The sequence below is a fragment of the Anastrepha ludens genome, chromosome 2 (genome assembly GCF_028408465.1).
Source record: "Anastrepha ludens isolate Willacy chromosome 2, idAnaLude1.1, whole genome shotgun sequence".
Lineage (NCBI taxonomy): Eukaryota > Metazoa > Arthropoda > Insecta > Diptera > Tephritidae > Anastrepha > Anastrepha ludens.
The window spans coordinates 68,379,345-68,404,681 of NC_071498.1; the positions used below are offsets into that span (position 1 = coordinate 68,379,345).

The 25,337-nt window shown below is 35.0% G+C and overlaps 1 protein-coding gene and 1 long non-coding RNA gene across 5 annotated transcripts in view; one reads left to right on the forward strand and one right to left on the reverse strand.

Moving 5' to 3' along the window:
• Positions 1-24,423, forward strand: part of LOC128871745 (prolyl hydroxylase EGLN3) — a 52,777-nt gene extending 28,354 nt beyond the window's left edge. For 2 of the 4 annotated variants that reach the window (XM_054113771.1, XM_054113772.1), the window contains 5 exons: positions 19,675-19,822; positions 19,922-20,041; positions 20,127-20,207; positions 20,343-20,482; positions 21,647-24,423. In XM_054113771.1, coding sequence (XP_053969746.1) covers positions 19,675-19,822; positions 19,922-20,041; positions 20,127-20,207; positions 20,343-20,482; positions 21,647-22,211 — 1,054 coding nt within the window. In that variant the 3' untranslated portion in view covers positions 22,212-24,423. Of the gene's footprint in view, positions 1-15,946; positions 17,171-19,674; positions 19,823-19,921; positions 20,042-20,126; positions 20,208-20,342; positions 20,483-21,646 lie in introns of those variants that run through there. The other 2 variants (XM_054113774.1, XM_054113773.1) reach the window with 2 other exon arrangements.
• Positions 12,331-13,299, reverse strand: LOC128871749 (uncharacterized). The gene is made up of 3 exons (XR_008456060.1): positions 12,970-13,299; positions 12,619-12,898; positions 12,331-12,535 (listed from the first exon to the last, which is right to left on the reverse strand). It is a non-coding gene; the product is annotated as an uncharacterized LOC128871749 (long non-coding RNA).
• Positions 24,424-25,337: the final 914 nt, after the last annotated feature.

A 25,337-nucleotide genomic window follows, 5' to 3' on the forward strand; every position in this document is an offset into this window, starting at 1 on the left:
TCCATTTCGCAAAATATTACCAAATATAGAACACTGAAAAAAATCGTATCTGTATCAAATAAGGTACTTAAGGCTGTATGTACATGAAGGCAACGCTGTTAAATACAGGGTGGCTGATGAATTTTGCTACATTAAGAAACTCAAATAACTTTTTTTTTAGTGTATGGAACTCATTTATTTTTTTTTCAAGTTGAAGGTCATTAAATTTTATTTTTTTAAATAGTTTTAAAAATAATTTAATTTAAATGCCCCCCATGCTCGTTGACACAAGTGCGGCATCTTAGTAAAAAGTTGTTCATTGCTGCTTTGAGAGTTGCGACAGGAATAGCCGCAATTGTTGCCCGAATGGATTGTTTCAGTTCATCCAAATTTGTTGGCTTTGTTTTATAAACTTCTTGTTTACATAAACCCCACAAGAAAAAGTCAGGTGCAGTAAGGTCAGGCGACCTGGGAGTTTCTCGAAATCAGTTTATTCGGAGTTTCTTGAAATCAGTTTATTGGGAAATTTTCGTCGCAACTCTGTCATAACAGTCTGGGCTATGTGAGACGTTGCCCCATCTTGTTGAAACCACACAGAGTTGAAAGGAATTCTCTTTCGGCGTAGTTCTGGATAGAAAAATTCTTTCAGCATTTTCGAATAACGGTCTCCAGTAACCGTAACGGTGTGACCATTTTCTTCAAAAAAATAAGGCCCGACAATACAGCGTGAAGAAACCGCACACCACACTGTCACGCGAAGAGGATGCAATTCCGTCTCGTGGAGTATCTGTGGGTTAGAAGTACTCCATATTCGACAATTTTGTTTGTTCACATTGCCGTTTAAATCGAAATGGGCCTCATCAGACATGAAAAGGCAGTTTAACATGTTTTGGTCTTCTTCCACCATTTGCAGGATCTTCTGGCAAAATTCCAAGCGAATCGGCAAGTCTGCTGCATTCAGTTTGTTAACCATTTGAATTTTGTAGGGAAATAAGTCTAAATCTTTGTGCATTATTGTTTGCAAAGACTGTCGGCTGACACCAAGTTGAGCAGATAAGCTTCTTGTTGAAACCCTTGGATTGCTTTGTATAGCTGCAGCTACAGCAGCGATCGTTTCCTCCGTCCGAACTGGTGGGTTTCGATGATAAGGCCTTCTTGCGACTGTTCCTTGCTCAGCAAAATTATTCACCAGTCTCATTATGGTCCATCTGCTCGGGGGATCGCCGCCAAACATCCGCCTTACTCTCTCTGTACCAAAACTACGGACTCCAGTGCGTGATAGCGGCGGACTATCCAAATTCTTGTTTGCGTGTCCCAGTTATCCATTTTAATAAATTTTAAAGATCAATCTGCAAATTAAAACAAAAATGGAACAGATAACTTAAAAAGAAAAAAAGTTATTCAATTTTTTTTTGGTAGCGGCTTTCATCAGCCACCCTGTATATTAGGGCCGACAAAGGCTAGTAAAAGACATACAAATGTGATTTCAACGGGTGTTTTTTATTTTTAGACTTATAGGGATTTTGATTGTATTATCTGTCAATCCAGCTACCAAAGTAAACAAATGGTTTAACATTTCTGTTCTGCACATCCCAAGATAAAACGATAGCACATCAACATTTTGACCAGTTTTGACTGTTTTTTATTTTGTTGAATGTTATTTGTTTTTGTGTAAAAGGATAGCTCATTGTCTAATAGCCTAGACAGCGCAGTTAATTCTGATTAAAATGGTAATGCGACAGACGGTTAGTTTTAGGTTTTAATACAAAAATTAGAACAGTTCAACAATACAATTCAACAAAACAGTCGTCCCAATTCCAATGCACGACATCTTTATTTACATATTGATATTTGTAGAAAATGCACAACACCGACAAAGTAAAAAGACTATAAGACTGTATACCAAAAATCTTCTAATTAGAAACATTGGAATTGCAATGAATAGTTTGTGGAATACTTCTAATTCTTATATAAAGTTTGAAAATTCAATTCATGTTATGGTTTTTTTTTAAACAACGAGCTATACTTTGATAAGAAAAATAAAAGAATAAACATTCAAAACAACAAAAAAATTTTGGAAAAATTAAAGCTGATCAATATGTTGTACAAAGACCTCATCCAATACTGTATTATTTCTGCACACAAATATACACTCAATTTTGGCGCTTACTGTACCATATTGCAAATGTTTTATCAGCACTTTTTAATGCACTTATGTTTTGGAATTCTTGCTTAAAATATAATGCAAATATGCTTGCAAATTTTTCCATTCGATTTTTGTTTGTACATATGTTTGTATGTATGCATATTGGCTATATATTTGTATATTCATTCGTGCTTAAGAAATTACAATATTTGCGTATTTTTTCAAATAAAATTTTCAATGGAATTTAAACAGATGAGAGATCAAGTGAATTGGTCGTCATTAATTTGCCAAAGTCTGCTTACTTCTACGTCGGTTGCTATTTAAGATTAGAGATAAGGTAACAATGGCATTGTGAATAGGTCAAATCAGACATTGCCAACGTAAAGTTTGATATATGTATGTATGTGTTGGTAATCGTCTTCGGAAATTTTTGACATACGAATGCTTTTTATGTTGTTTACAGGTACTTGAAATTTTCATCTAGGTCTTAAAATGGAATTAAATCGTTATTCGTGTGATCATTTTCTCCGACTTCCGACGTGGATTAAACTAAAAAGACTTTTGGCAATGAAGAAGCCCTAGTTCAAGCTAACGTGCTTCGTTGGTTTCTCAAATGCAATCCTGTAGCGCAGGTTGATATTCGAGACAGTCGCCCACAGTCGATTATTGAACCTGAAGAAATCAATGCTGGGTCTGAACTGATATTGCAGGATCCTTATACGACATACAGCGAGATCGAGGCATGTTTCGGCATTACTTTCACTTGCAAACATTAATTATTATATTACATGAGCGTTTGATGTTGGATACAGCATAATTTAGCAATCGCTCGAAAAAAATTCAGATGGATTGGTGCAATTGCATTGCAAAAGTGTATTGGTCTTCATGGTCAATATTTTTAACAGCAACCAAACTATTTTCGATTGCAAACTCTTTTAATTTCTTCTGTTTATAATTTAAGTGTACGTATGTACATATGTATCAACCCTCGTACATCCAATTGTGCGCAGTTTCACTCTGCTTTAATGTAGTACATTACGTTTTCTTCGTTTTTGCCGAAAAAATCAAAATTCGTTAGTGTCTACGTGATGAGCAAATGCTTTGGCATGCCGCGGATTTCGGTGTCATGCTGCCTACATGTCTAGCAGCATAAAGGCATTCAGTCAATCAGACGAAGGCAGTTGAGAAGTCTTCAGATGGTATACATACATACAGTGGCTCACAGCTTATTTCATGCCGTTTCAGTTTATGAATTCAAATTATTGCAGAATGAAAAATTGTCGCAATTTAAAAAAAATGTTTAATGTAAATATTTAGTTAAATGATTTGCTAACATAATGAGTAGATCAGAATTCGTGGAAATATATGCTGAAAACAGTGAACACCGTAAACGCAATCCCTACTCAGCTGTTCCGATCAAACTAATGAGAACCCCATGTAAATGAAAAGTTCCTACCTTCCGTATCGCAGTACCGTAGATTTTATTTCACGATTATTAAAAAAATTCCGTAATTCCGACCCAGCTGATTGCTCTCTCACCACACAGTGTTGCCAGGCAGTACATTTCGAAATCATTTACAAAATCAACTTAAATAAATTATAATTTTTGTTAAAATAGCTTAAAAATACTGTTGAATCATGTTAATTATAGATAAATGAACTATTTGCATTTGTTGGTTTGCATTTGTTCATTAAACAATGAAAAATTGTAACTGATAACGCGGATGTGTGAAAAAGTGTGTAAGCAAAAATATCAATGGCAACATTGTGTAGATACAGCCAAACACATACACACGCAAACCGATGTATTGTGTAAATATGTAATTATGAGTTTTTGTGCACGGTAAGGGACTGCGGTAAGGGACTGCGTACGGTGCTCACTGTTTTCAGCAATAGTCCCACTCACACTACGGGATGAAATGCAACCATAATGCTGAAAACAGTGAAGACCGCACGGAAATCATTAGGTTAACTTAAATTTAAGAAAAAATGAATACTGCATGAAATAAGCTGTAACATATCAGGTCAGTCCATAAGTTCGTGCGTATTTTACCCATGATGGAAAGAATAATGAGATGGCGCCTATCGTGGTCCCGTTACTTTGCTCTCAGCGAATTTGACAACGAGTTACGTGATTTTAGCTCCAGTATGGCCAGATTACCATTTTCGTAACTTGATTTAGCATTTTTTTTGTTATTTAGTCTGAGAGTTTTAGTTCTTTCTTCACGACATTTTTCTAGCCTGTTCTAACTAAAAGTAATGTTTATAATTTTGTAAAATATACATTTTGTTTAAATTAGTTCAATAATTCACTTAGTTTTATTTAGCTTTACTTTTTTTTAACATCTGGTGGCATTGCCCGCGATTGCAGGTGTTGTTGGTGTTCTTCTGCTTTCGGCAGTCAAATCTCTCTCTCGCTACTGCAGTATTGCCTACCTTTGGATATAAAAACGCATTCCCATTCAAAGAAAATAACACAACAAATTTTTATTGAATCATTTAACCCATTACTGCATAAAGTTTGTCCTTATACTTATAATGAATTTCTGTGAAAATTTCGGGTTATGGAGATCACATAAATCGAGTGGTGAAAGAAAAGTTACACATTTGTCTGTAGTTTGTTGTAAACAAGCCGTCCGATTTATCGAACGTTATGCATACCGGCACCTCAAGCTATCTCATGAGAAATAAAAAAAACCGAATGCTTCTAGCAAAATTTATTTAAAATATTACTGAAAATGAAGAAATACAAGTAAATTAATTATATATAAAATATATTTAGGTATTGGGTTCTACATGATACTCCATGAAACACTTAGAATGGAGGCCTACTTCACATTTTTGGCATTTGTATTTTAATTTCCCACCACACTTATTTGCACAACGGCGTTCGGAATTTATTGGAACAATCCAATGGCTGAGGCAATCAAACCGTGTAGTGGACAATGGTGTAGCTGGTTTTCGTCCTTGATGGGGGGGTGTTCCGTGTGTCACAATCAGAGTTCGAGCCACATACCTCCTAAATGCAAACAAGGACTCAGTGTCCTTATTACAGCCAAGTTTTTTCGCAAGTAACCATCCATGTACAATTGAAACATCAACGAAATGGGCAAAAATTGGCCACCACCATTTCCTTATCCGTATCCTTGTACGCAAATTTGCAATCGCCTGATCGCATTTATCCACTCCACCCATATACTTATTATAGTTAGAAATTAAAGACGGTTGGGGGAGAGCAATTTTTGCTTTATTCACGTGTGACCACCGCAGGACAGTTGTCATCGTCATGTTTTCGAAATTGGTTGCGACCGTAACTACATTGTTATCTGATCTTGATTAGATCCCCTATTTGTGTGAAAACGACGGACTTCGCACTTAGTTCGCAATAACTTACGTTCTAAATGGTTCAAATTAGCATTGTGCTCTTCATCCGATTTATCACTGTCCTCATCTGTGGCTTGGCCTTGGTGGCTCTACGTAAATAATATTTTCATTGTTAATATTTCCATCATCGCTCTCCAAAAGGCTCAAAATTTCACCTACAGTCAATCTGGAAAACGCAAAAAACCAAACCACTTAGAGCCTGCTATGCATAAGGTTCGATATATCGGACGCCACAACTAAATACAACAGTAAATGTTTGATAATGAAGCAAACTTCACAATTTTTTATGTTTTGTTTACCAACACATTTATGCACTAATAACCACTTGTCACTAAAATTGTTTGCTAAAAATATACCAAAAAAATATAAAAAAATATTTTACCCTTTACGCGAAAAAGTCTGCTTGCAATCCGCCATACTGAAAAATTTAAAATAACGGGAACTCTTTGCGAAGGGTCGACAAATGAAGGGTTGCCATTGTTGAAGAAAGAGTTTTCTTTCGATTACAACCTTTAAGTCACCTCCACATCACACTTGCTTGATACAAATTTAATTTAACTCATGTCCGATATATCGAACGTTATGCTGTAATGGGTTAAAGAACTTTGTATGCGTGACAAATAGTCTTTAGAATGTGCGTTTTTTTTTTTTAATAAATGTGTTGTGCTTATGTACAATTTAATTTATAAGTTATTGTTGTCAAGCGAGACTCTTTTGTGAAGGGAACGACTTATTTGCTATATTTGAGGTTATGTAACTAGATAAGGTACTCTTTTTGTAAAAAAGTTACTATGGTTTCTTTAGTATTTTCTGGTATTTTGTTGATTATTTTTATAATGAATACATCTCTTGATGCCCTATGTCCCACTAAGGATTGATGCCCGGAAGAAACGATTACACCTCTATGGTTTTAATCTGCATTCAGTAAATTCAAACGCCTTTTAAAACGTGTAAAAAGTTTTCAATCTTAAGAAGAGTTGAGAGAGGGGCATTTAATATTCTTCCATAACCTTAAAAGGAGCAATAAATTAAATTCACACTTTCAAAATATCAAATTTTATAAAAACCAACTAATTTTCATTAGCACTAAAATCTTCTCAGAGTGGCCTTTTTTAACCTTCTTTTGTATAATACAATAATATTTTTTTTTTAACCCAAAGTTTCGGTAGCTTTAAATTAAAAGAAAAAGAAACAAACACGAAACTTCAAAATTTTCGCATTTTCGGTATAAAAAAGCACTAAATTTATTGCGAAGAGCAAATGGTTGGCAATACTGCACAACTCAGCAAACGTGACGTCACGTACTCTCTGATGGGCGCAATCTTCTTTCTATCATTCTTGTATTTTACCCATAATTTCACTTTTGTTCGATTTTTGCATACAAAAAATTATTCGCGGAATATAACGGAACCATTTATATTTTCTTTGATATAGGTATTGTGCATTCAACAAGTGATTTTAATCGCGGATAGAAGCACGTGTTGTTAAAAAATAAAATGGATTCTTCGAACGCTCTTATACGCGTTATTTTTTTTTTTTTTTAAGTGGTAAAAATGCAACAACTGCTGCTGCGAAAATAAACATTGTTCACGGAGAGGACACCGTGAGTGTACGGACTGCGCAAAAGTGGTTTTCAAAATTCCGAAGTGGTAACTGCGACGTGGAGGATGTCTCGCGCGCTGGTCGTCCTGAAGTCTTTAACTCCGACGCCTTGCTCGAACTCGTGGAAGCTGAGCCAAATTTGGCAGTCGATATGATAGCTCAGAGGTTAAATTCATGGAACAGTTCACAGGCACCTGATTCAGTCGGGAAAGGTTTCAAAGCTGGGAAAATGGGTTCCGCATAGACTTTCCTTCGCCAACCTTCAGCAGAGAGTGAATGTGTGTTCTCAGCTGCTGCAACGGCTTGAAAATGAAAGTTTTTTGAACCGTATCGTTACTGGTGATGAAAAATGGGTCCTTTACAATAATCCTGTTCGTAAACGCCAATGGTTAGATAAAGTTGAAGTACATTTTTTATACTGCAATTGCGTATAAATTATTTGGTATTTAAATTTTTTCAAAAAAGGTTTTAGTTTTCAAAATACAGCATTCGTGTGAGCCACTGCTCTGTAAGCTGGAGCCTGCGTGTTTGTAACTAACTGTTCGTCCCTCTTATGGAGTATGGATTTTTGCTATTCTTAAGACTTTGAAAACGATAAAATATGGCAATTTACTTTTTATGCTCGTCCCAACTCTGCAATATGTGTAAGTGTAAAAGAAATACATGAGAATCGACAGTAGTAGAAAAGGTGAGTAGAGGTGAAATGGTGGGAAGTGGCAGCCCACCTGCGTACGCGCACATGCGCTGCTCCAAAACCATACCAGATAACTTGTCTTTTGAATGGGCGGCCTGAGAGTTGTCATGTAGTATTTTACGTGTGCCTAGATTTGATAATCGTAAAACATAAATATGTATGCAAGTATATAAATATGTATGTATGTATATATACATATGTCTGTAGTAGCGAACAATTGGTCTTACGGGCTTCTTTTTCGTTTCTTTTCATTTTTTTCTTTTGTTTTGCTTTCAAGGTCACTATTTTATATTTGCTCAAACAATTAAAACAGAAATGGAGAAATTAATGACTTTGCAATAGTGCTAGAATTGTGGTACAGTGGTATAATTGTGGTCGTAGTCAAATAGAAAGTTATTAAAAAAACATTTTTAATATAGAAAATTTTTTAATTGAACTCATAATTACAAAATAATTTCTTCTAGATCTTAAAAGATTCTAAATCACATAGAGGTTATTATAAAAAAGTTGCGTTTGCGAATTTTTAATTCATTCATTGCTTTTTCATTCAGATCTTCTATTCTTAGTGCTCCTAATGATATGACAGGAATTTAGAGCATTGACCACTGTACATCGTTGCCTCTTATGGACTGTGCAGTGTCAATGCAGTATTAGTAAGGGTTTTGCCGATTGTAAAGGTTTTGCCTGAGAAGACCTCTAAGTAAAAATTTTCAAGGAATAATTGTCTACAACATTTCAATCCGCTAACGACTTTCCAAATGTGTTTTTTGAAGGGTTTCTTATTTTGTTTAAAAAATAATATAAATAATTAGCGCGTAGACTTCTGTTAGGTGTTTGGCCTTGTGGCGCGCGTCTTGATGTTGTTCCACAAATGAAGGGACCTACTCCGAAACTATTAGAAAAAACTTGTTTACTTTCACAAAATATTAACAGGTTTCGGGTTGGTTTTAGTTGCCATAAAATATTCGCACAGTGTACCCAGATTTCTAGTCTCCTTCAAGCCCCGACTCTGAACTTATGCTGTGCAGGTTTACTATGATGTTAGGGATGACCACTATAGGCTAGAAGAATCGGTGCGTGAATTTAGTCGTTTCAGGTCCCAATTAGAGGGGTATATTGCAGCTAGCGGTGGTTGCATAGAATAATTTTCAATTGTGACATGTGCAATTACTTCCCTTCTCTTCTGCAGTATGATGCCCGGAAATATAATTATTTTTGAGTACAAGAAAATCGGACTATAATTAGTATTGCCATAAATTCTGTAAAAAAATTTGCGATTTCCTTAGCATTTTCATTGTTAACAAGCGAAATTTGCCACGAAACTGAGTATAATTTCTTAGCAGACAATGATAAAAATTTTTCGACAGTACAAATGAAGTTATATCGCCGTCCTGTAATAAAAAGAGCCAATAATCCTTTAATATAAGAAAACTATCCGTATTATTCTCTTAGACACAAAAATGTTGAAATCTTTTTTCTATCGATTTACACTTACATTCTCTAAGACCTAGTAAACTGGTTACAATTAAGCAGTTCAGTTAATTATTTTTTGATAAAAGCATATATAAATCCAATTTTAAAATTTTATAAAAAAATCAGAAGCATTCCACAAACTTATCACAGTTTTTAAATCGATTTTCTAGAAAGATTGTTGGTATGGAGTGTCATTAAGAATGTAGTGCATTTGTTAAATGGAGAAAATGCTCTAAAAATGGACATCACCGTTGACTTTCATGTGTATCCTGTTAACAGTAAACTTATTGGTAAACCCCGTAAAGCGTGAGAGCCATGGCAATAATAGTGAGAGATATACTCGCGGCCGCCGTAGCCGAATGGGTTGGTGCGTGATTACCATTCGGAATTCACCGAGAGGTCGTTAGTTCGAATCTCGGTGAAGGCAAAATTAATAAAAACATTTTTCTAATAGCGGTCGCCCCTCGGCAGGCAATGGCAAACCTCCGAGTGTATTTCTGCCATGAAAAAGCTCCTCATAAAAATATCTGCCGTTCGGAGTCGGCTTGAAACTGTAGGTCCCTCCATTTGTGGAACAACATCAAGACGCACACCACAAATAGGAGGAGGAGCTCGGCCAAACACCTAACAGAAGTGTACGCGCCAATTATTTATTTTATTTTTATACTCGTATTAACATACATATACATAGGTATAACTTTTCACATCACCATTGAGTGTCTAGTGTTTAGACTTAATGTCTGATTACTAAGCTCACACAAAATGTGAGCATATGCAAAAAAGTGGACAATAGAAAGTCGTACTTTACCATCTCTATGATGCCAGAATTCCGTACCAAACATTTCAGGCTCTTGCTGAGAAATCAAAAGATAAATTATAGCAATTATGTGGAAACTGTTTCACAGTCGAACTTCCAAAATGCTAAGAAGTAACCAGATTTTTATGGAAAGGTCAACCGGTATGCCAGCCGTAGAAAAATTTATAGTTACCCTTTTTGTGAATATTAACAACGACCGATAACATTTCAACGGTAGCGCACCACAGCCAAAAGCAAAAATGAGAGTGAATACTTAAGCGAAAGTATCGAAAGCTTGTCAGTAGGAAAATATTTACTGTATTGAGTAAATTTTAGTGTTAATCTTAAAAAGTAAACCTACAGCTGAGTGGGAGTACGTTTTATGGTTATATCTCTAACCAAAGTCATTCCTGAAAACCATCAATATCGTCCCATTATTTTTTAAAGACAGAGGGGAAGAGAGAGATGTTCTGTTGTAGCTGTAACCAATATTTGGTAAACGTCAAAGTAATGTAGCAACATTTAAAATTTTCATATTTTTTTTTTGTACATATTTGCTGAAAAGTCAGTTGTACGAGTATGAGTGTGCAGTGAGTCAGAAAATTTCTATTCAACATTTTAGATCTGCCTTTGCACTGCCTTGCGTTACCCCAAATATGTAAATAGTTGCGAAGAGTACGCAGAAACCCGCGCTAATCAATCATCATTCAAATCATAAATATTCGCTTCTCACTAAATTCAAACGTCTTGTTTGTTTGCCGAAAAGTTTTTAGGGATTGCCTTAAAAATGTGTAAACGTTCGTGCAAATATAGGCATAACGAAGTACATTTGTGTTGGATGTGTGGCTATCAGTGCCCTTGAAACACATACGAAAGCCGTTGACCTAATTTGAATGTGTTTGCAAAAAACCTTTAGAGCTTTGCTTGCTTTCTTCCTCTCTGGACGGATGAGCTATTTCGATGCATTCATCGACCCAATAAGAAAAGACATACATACATACATATGTACATTATAAGTGCTATTTTACCCCCCGAAGTATTTTTTTCGTTTCTTACTTGTGCGTACTCGTAAAGTTTGTTGTTCCCATAAAGCAAGAAACATACATACATATCTATGTCGAAAATGGCGATTTTTTTCCAAATCTTCAAGCAACGGAAAATCATATAGAGTGAGCGTCCGTCCGTCTGTGCGCTACGTGATTGCCATCATGACTGTTTTTGTGTCTAAGCATTAGAGTTGGTTAGAGTGTTGGAAGCGACGGTGGCGTTTAGCGGCCGCAAGCACACACCACATTTGTGACGGCGGTGGCGTTGGGCTATCGCTTCGCTAAATGTCGCTGGGTAAAAACGAAGCCTCAAACGAAAGAAAGCAGTAATATCAGAAGCAACAGGGGATCGTCGTTTGTGCTTAGAGCTGCCTAAAAATAACAATAGAAACGTAGCAAAGAGAAATAAGATAAAAGCAGAGGAACAACCTTAAAAACAGCAACAAAAATTATGGCACAATCATAGAAAATTTGAAGTGTGGACGTTGCCACCAAATGGAAATTTGTCGGCTGCAGTTCCGACAATAATCCCTAATTAGTAATTTGTAGAAGTGACGTGAGGTCAAACTGAGGTGAAGCTCTGATAAGATCTGTACAAGATTAGTTTCATGTGAAATTCCGTACATAGGGTTATTATTGCAGGGGGCATATTGTATTTTTGTATCAATGTATTAGATTATGCGGAGGCCCGCCATTTTTTTTGTTGGGAAAATAAAGATTGTTCTGTCCGAGCGTGACAAATAAATGTTTTTAGAGCGCACAGTGGGCATAATTTAAATATTACATTGAGTTTATTGTAGTTAATAATATTTTGTTTAACTATTTAGGGGTTTTTAAGAAGGCGGGTCGATTTTGATAGGCAGTAGCGGCTACAGTAGCTCATTTATTTCAGAGGAAAATGTATGATGTTTTTGCATAAGTTATATTTTCAAAATTTACAAATCAAATTTACATACAAAGATACGCATATTTGAATTATGAACACCAACAAATAAATTCAAAGTAACTATATTTTAACAAGGATATTTACAACTAAAACGAAATACAGGGTAAAACGACTTCACAACTTATTTCGTGTCTTTAGTTAAACTTAAAAATTTATACGAACTTTAGAAGATTTTTGCTAACTAATATTTGGGCGATGCTATATTCTACACATATAGGTGTAATGAGTTTTTCAAATAATATATAAGAAAAGAAAAATCATTAATTCTCTATAAATTCTATATATCTATATTTGTATGGAATGTGTAACTGTATTTTTTGTTCACTTAAATATTTTCTGTAACAGCATGCAGGAATTAAGATAGATGTAGACAAATGTATCTATGTATACCAGAAGGGTCAGAGTGATGAGAGGAGTCGATTTAGCCATGTTTGTCCGTCCACCCTCGTACACGATAACTCGAGCAAAACTTAATACATTTCAATAAAAGTATTATTTCAAAAAAGGAAAGAAATCTGATATCTCTGTTAAGAATAAAGAAAAATTACTCACGTTTTATACAAATGATGCACCCAAAAACATAAATATGACGCAAGTAAAATTTTGTAAAATGGGCAGTGCGTGTATTTCGATATCGACTTAATGAACCTCGGCAAAACTTGGTATGCCTGGTGCTCTCCAGCTTATTTAGATCCAACATAAATATTATCAACATCGGATAAAAGCCACGTCAAAGTTTTATTTGTTAGGACTAAGTTCCTGTCCGTCCGTTGACGTTAAAAGTTACAACTGACATTGTCTATGAGTTTGTTTGATTCCAAAAATTAACAGCCTGCCAAATAAAACTTTATTAAAATGTGCGCGTGTAAATAAAGTGCTGCCCGACCGAGTTTACTTCCTTACCTACTGGCAAGCTTCTGAAACAATCAGCTGAAAAGGTGTGCGTGTGTTCTAACATAGCGAGGTAGTAATTTGTTTAGTTACCCTAGCCTCCAAAAATTTTAGTTGCCTGAAAAGATGGATCACAGGAGTTTTAATGTAACCTATTCTAATTATTTCTGTCTGTAAGCTTATAAAGCTGAACGTTTACGAATTCACGTAACACTCTGATTCGCGTAGGTAGCACCTGCTCTAAATAAACATCCTGTACGTCCAGGCTCAACACATAGTATGTTTGGATATGTCATTGTGATAGACATACAAGCTCACTGAAGTTCAGATATCACACCATATGCACGTACCGCAACAAACACGTGCCTACGTGTCCCTGCACTTGTATCAGAATTCCATACGAATACTAACCCCTAAAAATGCATATACGGGTATACCACTCTATGTACTCCTCCGTTAGAAAGAGACTAAATACGCTCTCTGAATATTATTTGATGTAGCTCTCTTAGTGTGTTTGACTCCAGAGGCACATATATACATATGTATGTGTATACATAGTTGTGGGCAAGGATGATAGGTTAGATTAGATTTGTATTCACTCCCCGTGGTTATAGATACATACATATATGTATATGCCTTGTTTTTCGCAACCAATTTTTCAAATGCCTATCGAAAATTTTCCAAGTTTGGCCTGCACTCAAGCCTTGAGTTTGGTGGTTTTCTGATTTGAAAATAAATAAAATGAAAAGTGTTTTAAATACAGGTTTTATTGAAATACCAATCCTCCAAAAATAGATTCGCCAAACAGATGGCAACACTCACAAATACACGTATATATCGTTGGGGCCAACTGCCAGCTATCTACATACGTTCATACGAATGTACATTTATTTATGCTCTTGTTTGCTGTTGCTGCTTTGGCTGCTTTTTCAACTGGTTCGCCGCCGCCGAAAATTTGCACATTTTTAGCTAATGCCATTCTACAGTAGACTAATTTAAGACTAAAACTAAAATTAAAAGAAAATAAACTTCTTTTTCTTTTATGTAATATACAATTTCGGCTAGTTCACCCGAGCACTTTTGTTTGTAATTTTCAATTGGTTCATGAAACAATTTATGGAAAGCTCATGTTACTTGCATTTTGTAACCATGAGTTGGTGTGTGACTACCATACGGGAGTGCATAGGTTCGAATCTCTGTACATGAAACAGCAAAATGATAGAATTTTTTTTTTGTATCTCAAAATTGTGTACCAAACCCCCGAGTATATTTCTGCCATGAAAAAGCTCCTCATAGAAAACCATTTGCCGTTCGGGGTCGGCTTAAAACTGTAGGTCCCTCCATTTGTGGGACAACATCAAGACTCACGCCACAAGTAGAAGGAGTAGCTCGGCCAAAAACCTAACAGAAGTGTACGCGCCAATTATTTATTTATCTTTTCCATTGCACAACAACTAAACCAGCGTTATATAGAGGCTTAGTTAGCCTCCACGGTAGCACACCAGCTGCTTCTCTACAGCCAATGCCCTGCCGGGCTATTAAGTCCGAACACATAAACTCTGCCTTGAAACCTAGATTAGATAAGTAAACTCTACATTCACCTTATTACTACTTCCTCTTTTTCCTTCCTATAACCCTCGTTTTAAGCTAAACACTACGTTATAAAATTAAAATAGAGCGTGCTTTACAATTGGTGTCGTATGGAACCAGACAAAGAAACTAACTCATTAGGCGATTGAGGAGTCAATTCAAAAAATTTTAGCCTACAATTTTCATGTCTTCGTGAATTCGTGTTAAAAAGAAAAATGCTGATCGCTGATATCCAAAGAAATACTCAGAAGCTTTATTGATATTTTTAATGCCCAATGCCTCATGTGAGATCTCAAAAAAGGCATACCCACATAACATTATTTAATGAATGTTGTTTTTTCGGCTGGTTACCTCATTTGAAAAGTTATGAAAGGCAATGAATGTCCCATACTGACTAATATATTTAATTTTAATCTCCACGTATCTTTTCTAATCGCATTAACCACAGCGCTTGCAGTTGACAACAAATTAATTTACAAGTGTAAACAAAAAAAATTTGGCTTCCCCAAAAACATCGTTATTTTTGACATAAGCGATCATCAAAATATTATACTGTACGTTGGAGTGTGAGGGGGTTTGTTGGCATTGTCGTTATTGTACACTCATAATATACATACATACATATTGCTGCTATTGCTGCTGATAACGTCGTAGGCGACGTCGACGCCTGGGAATTTCGAATTATGGTGATCACACTCACCAACGTAAATGTACGCCGTATTAGCGGCCACAATTAAACTAATATGACCCCATGTAAATGAATTCTCACCACCGTTCCGTTTTGTAGTATCGTAGATTTTATAGTAAAACTTTGTTTTGTTTCCGGTGAAACGTATCAGCTGATTGCTCACCACACAGTGTTGCCAAAAATTTACATTTACAAAATAAACTTAGTCAAAGTTTAATTTTTATTAAGTTAACTTAAAAACAATATTGAATAATGTTAATTATAGATAAATGAACTATGGTATTTGGTGGTTTCTGATTTTGGCATATTATACAAAGAAAAATTCTAACTGATAACGCGGATGTATGAAAAAGTGTGTAAGCAAAAATATCAATGGCATCATTGTGTTGATACAACCAAACACAAACACGCACGAACCGATGTATTGTGTAAGTATGTAACTAAAAGAACGCAGTTGTTTTCTACGGGCTAAAGATTTGCTCAATGTTGTGTATCCTACGGTAATGGAAGGGACTACGATACGTTGGTGAGTGTGAGCACCATTAGACGTAGTGTTTTTCGTGTCTTCCGCACCAAGCAGTGGGCGACCGGCATCACGTACAACTCGGCGCAACTACAGCGCTGAGCGTTCATCGTGGCGCTCGTTGTATTTGCCGAAGTCTTGTTCGGCAACGAAAACGACAACGAAACTACTCGACCGCATTTGTTTTCACAGTCTTTCGCGTCTTGGCTCATTCCGTTTGTAACGTTTATAAAGTACGGTCATAATAAACGGTAGCCATACCACCAAATAAAATACTACCAAAGTCCAAACAAATCAAGAATAAACCAATTAGCATTTACCAATCAAAATATTGGCAGCAATAGCAAAAGCAGAGAAAGATAATAAATAAACAAAAGAAAAACAAGTGTGGAACTTTTGAATCAGTTATTGATTAAAAAATTGTGATTTCAATGCTGAATAGGCGTGTTGACTTTGTAACATTGAAAACAAAAAAAAAATTGAATAAAAAAGAGTAAAATAAAATCCCTGTGTTGTTAAGCGGTACAAAGTGTCATAAATTGTTTGAAAACCAACAGAAAAAGCAGCAAAAGAAAACTATAACTTGGCTAACACGCGTATTGACCGAACAAGCCGCTATCTCGCAGCTGCGTATACACAAATGCGTACGTGCAGGCGTAGCATAACATAAAGTCTATACCAAGTCCAATAACAACAATTGCAAACAGCTCCAAATATCACGTAGCTCCACTGAGTTTAGCTTCAGCTGCGCCACCATTACCGCTCTCCTCTTACCACCATTGTGGCTGTCTTCATATTTGTACAAGTATTCGTGCGTGTTTGCTTGTGCTATCAAAAAAGGGGGTGTGTCACACGTGCGCCATACGAAGGCTGACATTTATTGCTGCATGTCTGCCTGCCATCCTCAAGGACAATAAACTTGTGCGTGTGAAAGAGCAATTTCCGAAACCGGAACGAAGAAATGAACTAAAAATAAAGAGTGAAATAAAAAGTAAATAAAAAAGGCATTACACTTACCGCTATATTGAGTGCGGTAAAAATTTCTCAAAGTCATACTGTCGATGAAACTGATTTCATTTCATCTATTCATTGAGCTCAGCAGCTGCCCATCAGCAACGTCATCGTAGTCGTAATCGTGAGAAGCGTATTTATTTTCTGTTGTGATTCATCGCTTGGAAGCCTACTGTGATTTGAATTGTATTACTCGTATTTTGCACAATGAAGGGCGAATTTTCCAACCAAAACAATAGTTATTTAAGTAAAATCAAAAACAAAAGCATAAGCAAACCATCGCCGAATAAGAAACCGTCGAAAATGTTTGCCTCCAAAGCAACAGATTACGATAGCTTCTTCAAACGACCGGCGAAACCCTCTAATGCGGAGCAGTTCTTCCGCGACAATTTGGGCAATTGGTAAATACATACATATACATATATATCTCTCTGCTTACCTACATATGTATGTACATAGAGTGAAATGTAAAATTGGGGAAATGGGCGGAATAATCAGAATTAGCTAACGTTGCTGCTGGCGCTGTGCGTACCGTGGCTTTTGGCAAAACAACATAAACTTACTTATCATCTTCTTCTTATCGAACATCAAATTGGGCTGCCTTCCTAAACGTTGCTTTGCAATTTATCACGGCGATGCGATGCAATTTTTTAATACCAGTGCGAGCTTTGCATCGTACAAATCTGTGATGAACGCTTTACGTTTGTGATGTGCTTTAACAATTTGATGCATGCATTTAGGAACTTCAAACGGGTGCGCATCATCTGGGCATTTTTAAATACATTTCATTTTGTACATACTTATGCAGCGCCTGTGTAGTTTTGAATTGAGTATTTATTTTCAGGTAGGCATAATAATGTTTTTTACTACATATAAAAAAAAATGTCGTGTATTCGTTACATGGAGAAAAGGCGCAACACCGTCAGGGAAAGACAGAATCAAAAATCTGTGAGATTTTTGGCCCACTTCATACATGCACTTTATTATACTAAAATTTTATGAACCATAAACCTGTGTAGTTTTATATAATTTTATATAATGTGTATATTATGATAGTTGAATTAAAAACCTAAGAGCATAAAGTTTTGAAGATTTTCGAAAAACTTCCAAGGAGAAACCAACATTAAAAAAAAAATCTTTACCCTTTGTATTATAGAATTATATTTAGACATACAAATGTACGTAAATATATACATATTTTGAGTCATTGAAAAGCTGCTCACAATATAATAATTATGCAAAACATTCGTAATGTAAACTTTTTATATTGCGCTTTTTACTCGTACTGGTTTTTTGTTTTTGTTATTTTACTTTGCGAACAGAATGCGTAAAATAGCAATTTAGCATTAAATTGTTTTCTTTATAAGAAAAATATGTATGCATACCAATTCGAGTGGGTCTCATATTACAAGTACTTCAATAATAATTATTAACTATGCTAAAATAATTACTATACAGTAAGGCCCAAACCACTTGCAAGTGGAGGACTGTGTTCAGTGTTATTTCCCTATAAAGCCATATTTCAATTAAAATAGTTTTAGTGTTTGTTTTGGATAGCAGATTCGGAGCATATTTTACAAATATTTTCCGTAAAGTACAAAATTTATAGAGTACCAATTTTGCTAATAATTTCGAATTAATTCAATTAATTCAAATGGAGCACCCTGTAGTTTTTTGTCGCCTCCGAATAGCAGATGGATTTTTATGAGAAACAGAAGGCAGAAATGTACGCGGAGGCTTACAATTATCTGTTAATTAACAGATGCGAAGGCTTATAATTATCTGGTAAATATTTCACTGTAAGAAGCAACGTTTTGTACCCTTTGATAATTTCATGCCCACAGTGGGCCTCGAACTTGAACCAATCGAATGTTAGTCACGTACAAACTCACACAGTTACAGCGACTGCTGATGAAAATTGATGTTTCACTCCCCTTATAACTTCTTTTCTTTTCTTTTTTGTTTACACGTACACTCCCTAAGTTGCCAATTTGCTCCGGAAAGCTCGCGCGTCATCTAGTTGCCGCTGATTAGTGGGGTGGGTCAATTAGTCCACTTTATTTGACAAAATAGTATTGCGAGTCATCATATTCCTCAATATTGTTCATCTTCAAGCTTCTCTTTGCTTTTCTTTATTGGGTTTCGCACAAAAACTAGTGTTTAATTGGCTGAAGACCTGTCACAACAAAACTATTTAATAGATCAATCAGAAAATTAGTGTGCACTCTTTTGAGAGATGCCCCTTGACAAGCAAAATGCTGGATTTGATTCCTTCGTTAACCAGTAATTTGCTTAACTTGTTCAGATGTTCGCTTTGAGGGTCAAACGCGCGTTTGTGTTTATTAACTTGGATATGCACTTACATGTGTACGCACATAGATATGTATGTATGGACACATGTGCAATAGATATGTTTGACATGGTTTGAGAAAACGTTTTAGACCTCACGTAGTACCCTTCAATTCTCTACGAATTGCTTACGCAGCATAAATCAAATGTCGGCGGTAATGAGTTTAGTAAGATTTTATGATGATGATGCATTTAAAATTTATAAACAAGCACAATTAACTTAACAGTTAATTAGAAATGAAATGAGTTTCCGAGAAATGCATTTCTCATGCTTTTTTAGATAATTACAAGTAAAAATATACAAATATAAGTACGCAAATTCATTCTCAGGGTTTCCAATGAATTTTTAATTATTGCCATAATCAATGCTTGAAATATTTTTATAAATTAAATTTTTTTTTTCTATATACGAGTATACTATACATATTGTTGCTTTCATAAAAAATTTCTGTGATAATTATCTATACTTTATCTAAGAAAATACCACTTACAAAAAACGTCTTTGCTTTTAATTATTTTATTGAAATTTCAAATGTTTGTTTGATTTTTCTTATAGTGAACGCCGCTATGATGAATTATGTCGGAATATTATAAAAGACATGAACGAGTATGGCTTGTCGGTGGTCGACGACTTTCTAGGCGTGGAGAAAGGTCTTCAAATTCTGAATGAAGTGCATCACATGTATGCAGCTGGCGTCTTTAAAGTGAGTCAACATATTCAGTAGAATGCCATAGTTTAAAAAAATATTTATACTCGTATATAAAATAAAAATAAAATTTATTTCCTATTCGTGCCTTTTAAGGATGGCCAATTGGTGAATAATTTGCGTGAGGAAGAACTGCGCACGATACGTGGCGATAAGATAACTTGGGTTAAGGGTCAAGAGCCAGGCTGTGAAAATGTTGGATACTTGATAAATCAGGTACGTAAGACGAAAGGAAAATGTGTGTTTCTGCAATCCTATTTATTATCTTATTTTTTTTTTTTTTTTAATTTAATTTTTACAGATTGACGCGGTAATTTGCAGGGCGAACATAATGAAAAACAATGGTCTATTGGGCAATTATAATATTAAAGAGAGAACAAAGGTACGTTTAAGCGACATGCAAATATATATACCCAGTAAATGTTGAAAATATCCAGACATATTTTGCACTGCAAGTGAGGATATTCACAAAGTTGAGACCTGATTTAAATGTTCATATTTTAACGTTTTTTTATAGGCTATGGTGGCTTGCTACCCGGGTTCCGGCTCACATTATGTGGTGCATGTCGATAATCCAAACAAAGATGGTCGTGTAATAACGGCCATTTACTATTTGAATGTCAATTGGGATACGGCGCGCAGTGGTGGCGTGTTACGGTAAGTTTTTAAGCATTACAACATATTTATTAATATATTTTTAATAGAAAAAAAAACTGATTCCGCCATAATTACAAAATCTTCAAAGACTAACAAATTAAAAATTGAGCTGCGGTTAAATGTTATTTGTTTAGTTTGTATGTTGTATAAGTATTTTGCAATAATTTTCAATTAATTTCACGCAGTATTTGACCGATCTCTTCCTCCAATTTGTGGTAAGCCTACAGTAGAGGAACCTACAGTTTTATCCCACCTCCGAACGGCACATAGTTTTTTATGACAAGCTTTTTCGGGTCGCTCTTACCTACCTAGGAGTGACCTCTAGTAGAAAGACCATTTTTTTATTATTTGATGTTTCATGCCCGGATCCTACCGATTGGTAGCTGCACACAATCTTATTCGGCTACGGCGGTCACCCTGTATCATATGTATATTAATAGGTTCATATGTTCGTCGAACAAATAAGACTATGGAAATTTTACGAGGGCGATTCCGCCCGTTTTCAATATAGAATAAAAACTTACAGACAGGTTTTCAAAGATACTAGAATGAATTGCCTTTCACATTGGGTGGTATGAGATGGCAGAGGTCGGTTTAACCGGAAGTTGTATAGATTTAAATACGGTGATTAAAACAAATTAAGCCTGAACCATGTAAGAAGCTTTTTTTGTGCCACGCAAACCTTGAGAATGTCTTATAAATATTATTTTAAGGGATGAAAAAGTTCCGCCGTATTGAGTTTTTATTAAACAAATTATAAAGTCTATACAATGGCATTTGAAAAAGCGTAAAACAATTTCTTAAGATTTCTAAGAGGTCACCATCCCGCGTATGTTAAGATTTGGGAAATGCAGGCATTTTTGCGAAAAGGCATTAAAAACTGTGGCAGATGAGACGAGATGTCTCGGAATGCGTGATGAAACAGTTTGCAACTAGCCTCTATAATAGAGAAGGCTGGGATTTCCAACAGAACTATGCTCCGGCACTTCAAGCTAAGACGCCTCAAGTTTGACTAAGAAAGTAAAAAGTACACAACAGCTTCCATATTTAATTTTTTCTTTTATAAATTATTATATTTATGGAAAATACCGATTTTTGTTATGAAAATGTTCGCTTTACAAAATATTTGAAGTAAAAAGGTTCATGTAATTAATGTTTTTTTAGAATTTTCCCTTCGCCTTTCAGAATTTTCCCAGAGCACGGTAATACAATCGCTGATATCGATCCAAAATTCGATCGGCTGATCTTCTTCTGGTCCGATAGACGTAATCCTCACGAAGTACAACCCTCACATCGCACCCGCTACGCCATTACTGTATGGTATTTCGATGCAAACGAGCGCGAAGAAGCGCTGAATCGTATTAAAAATAACAAAAACAATGCCAAAATACCAACAAATACAACATCAAAAAATGCAAATTCAACAACTAGGGCGACGGCGCCTACGAATATGCACGGCAATTCAAACAACACGAATACAAATACCCAATCACATACAACAAATACTACATCGGCGCACTCCGTAACGACGACGACAACTTCGTCATCTTTGACGGCCATAAATACCAACATACCTGCAAATGCGAATTCGAATGCGATCATCAACAATAGTAAACGTGCGAGTATAAAGAACTCAACGGCAGCTGTCACCGAACACACAAACAGTAGTAATACGACGAATATTAGCAATAATGCAGCGCTGGCGAATTCGAGTGAAATTTGCACGTAACACCATAACCAGCTGCTAATGATGTTGTTATAAAAGCCTGGACTGACTGGCTGTGTAGTATGCGAGTATAAGTGCTATCTGGCTAGTGGCTATCATGCAATAACTGCTGTTGGTTGGATGCAAAATACAAATGATAAATATGTGTTTTTGAATAAGTCCAAGATTGCAAAAAATAGTTGGTTAGTGGCCGTTCGGTAGCGGTGATTAAGATGTGTATTTTCATTTAATTCATTGTAAATATGATTCACTACAATTAAGCTGACTTCCTTAAAACAACTTCAGCGAAGAGTTGGCGAGAGTTGTCTGCAATAAATTTATTTCATTTTATACAAATATTAACGCTAATTATGCAAATGTGCTAAAATAGATATGAGCTAAAAAATGTCGATATCAAAAGAGTCATAACTACATATAATCAAACATACATACATTACATGTTTATGTACCTACATATTGCTTATTTAGTGATAATTTTTTATGATTTTGTTAGGAGTTGTTTAAATTGGAGAGCCTTATTTTCAAAACCAATTGAATAAATTCCTTGAAAATGTAATTTAATTTAAAAAATATACATTTTTAAGTATATGGGTAATTCCTGAAATGTGGCAACAAAGCGCAAAAAATTAAAATTGTATGTAGGCTAAATTTTTTGAGAGCCAACAGATAGGTGAACTTCCATCTATCTTGTGCCAAAAAGCGAAATAGAAACTAATGTTTGAGTTGAGTAGCTATAACTTCCGAAATTAAAAAGATGGAAAATTTACCTACAGAAATCCCTTGAATGAAGTCAGTTCTGTATGGTTTACCACTAATGCAATTTTAAAGAACGTCAGTAAAGGTATGAAGTGAATACAAAAGTATGTACTTTGTTTTTTCAAATGGTATTTTCATTCAAACGTGGGGTATTTCTTTTTTTCATTTTCCACGTCGTGCTGAAAACAGTTGATTTCCATTTCACAGCATTGAAATAAGCAGCTCACTTATTTAAAAAAAAAAAACCCATAAATTCATGTTTTCTATTTTACTTAATCATCACACACCCACACTCACACACACACATGCATATGAAGCTATTGTGCATTGCGTATGTAACTTAAGCGCTGACGTGCGTAATGCCAGGCAAGCAAAAGTAATAAAAGCAGATAGCTTGGAAAAATTAGCAACAACAAAACTGTATGTAATAAGAAAAATTAATGCATAAAAATAAAGAGCATACATATGTTTTGTACACTAACATGCAAAAAACAGCCGCCCTCTTGTTTCAACGTAAATTTCTAACTTCGAGCACTTTTTATTAATTGGAAAATCCCCTATGTAACGGAATATATGTAAGGTGCTTCTAAATGATTTTTAGTTCTGCTGCCTATTCATTAGTATTTTCTGAAGTATTTCTAGTCCCATATAATATTAAAAAAAAGAAATAGGTCACGTAAAATCTGCAATATAGATTAGAATTTCAACTTGAAGCTAAATAAAAGAAAAAAAAACAGTACAAAAGTCAGTGAAAATCCAGCAAAAGCTTAGTTAAAAATTATATATGTATATTATTTTAATGCATGATAAATGAAGGAACAAAAAAGGATGGCTTCGAAATTTTCAATAGTATCGAAATGTGGAAGTCACAACTTTTGTTTGAGCTAACGTGCGCCTGTTTTCTGCATATTCATGTATATGAGTATATGTGTGCGTGGGCCGAGAATATGTTGTAAAAGATAAAGTGAAGTTAACAGAGGTGGACTTTTATTTTCAACATCCATATGTAATTATTTTTATTATTATAAACCTACATTTACAATTAAGAGTACTTTACTTTTGTTTGAGCTAACGTGCGCCTGTTTTCTGCATATTCATGTATATGAGTATATGTGTGCGTGGGCCGAGAATATGTTGTAAAAGATAAAGTGAAGTTAACAGAGGTGGACTTTTATTTTCAACATCCATATGTAATTATTTTTATTATTATAAACCTACATTTACAATTAAGAGTACTTGCATAAATACATACATATTTAGTCTACTAAACTTAGTTACCTTGTATTATTGTATATTATAATGATTAAATATGTTAAGTGCATGCATACGTATATGAAAGAAAGCCTGTAAAAAGCGAAAAAATTCTGTAAAAATGTATGTAAAAAATCGACCAAATTGATCTGCTAAAATGCTAAAATATATAGTGTATAAATAACTTATTATTTAAATGAAAGCAAAAGTTGTTTGTTTGTCTTTTCTGTTTTTTTGGTTTGGGAGCAATGGGGCTGGCAATCATCTGTGACCTTATTTGATCATCTCTTAGAGTGAGTAGAGTTTTTGAGTGCGTAAGCGCAGGTGGACTAAGTATGGGACGCGATAGGGTGTCAGCTCTTTGATACATAATCGTAAATGTATGGAGAATGTTTATGCTGCTACAACATCAACAACGGTATAGGGTATATTCAGAAACGCATTATAATGCGCAACGTACTTTTGCAGTGTTAGCAATGCGTTCAGAAATGCAAATATGGCAGTACTGCAAATGCATCGCGTTCCAAAACGCCATTTTTGTATCAAACGTCACGCATTATTTGCAGGAAAAATTTTAATACTGCCGCTGATTACGCTAATATGATGTCTGATGAAAAGTGTTTTTTTTAGCTTTTAATGCAAAGATATATTAAATATACGTTATTAAAACAATATTTTATTACATTTTTCTTGATTTTAGCGATTATCTAAGTACATCGGAAGTAAAGTTGCTTCTCAGAGTCCGACTGAGCATGGAAAGTGAATTTGCTTCAGGGAGGAGGAAAAAGAGTGTTTTGTGGAATAAGGTGGCGGAAGAAATAAAAAAAGTGAATAAAGATTTGAAAATAGACGGGCAAATCGGGCAGCGAAAATTTTCTAATTGTTTCAAAAAAAGATTTTTTTTTTTTTTTTTTTTGAAAATTGGAAAAGCAATGAATTACAATCACAATAAATTGAAAAGCATTGGCGACTAGGAAAAAAAAATTTATTTTTGGGAATTTTTCGTTTTAATGAACATCTTACTATATGTGATCTTCTTTTTAGCTTTACACGTCTTTTTTTCTTAAATTTAGCAAAAAACTATCACTTTTTACTTCAAATATATCGTCAACAACTAAACTC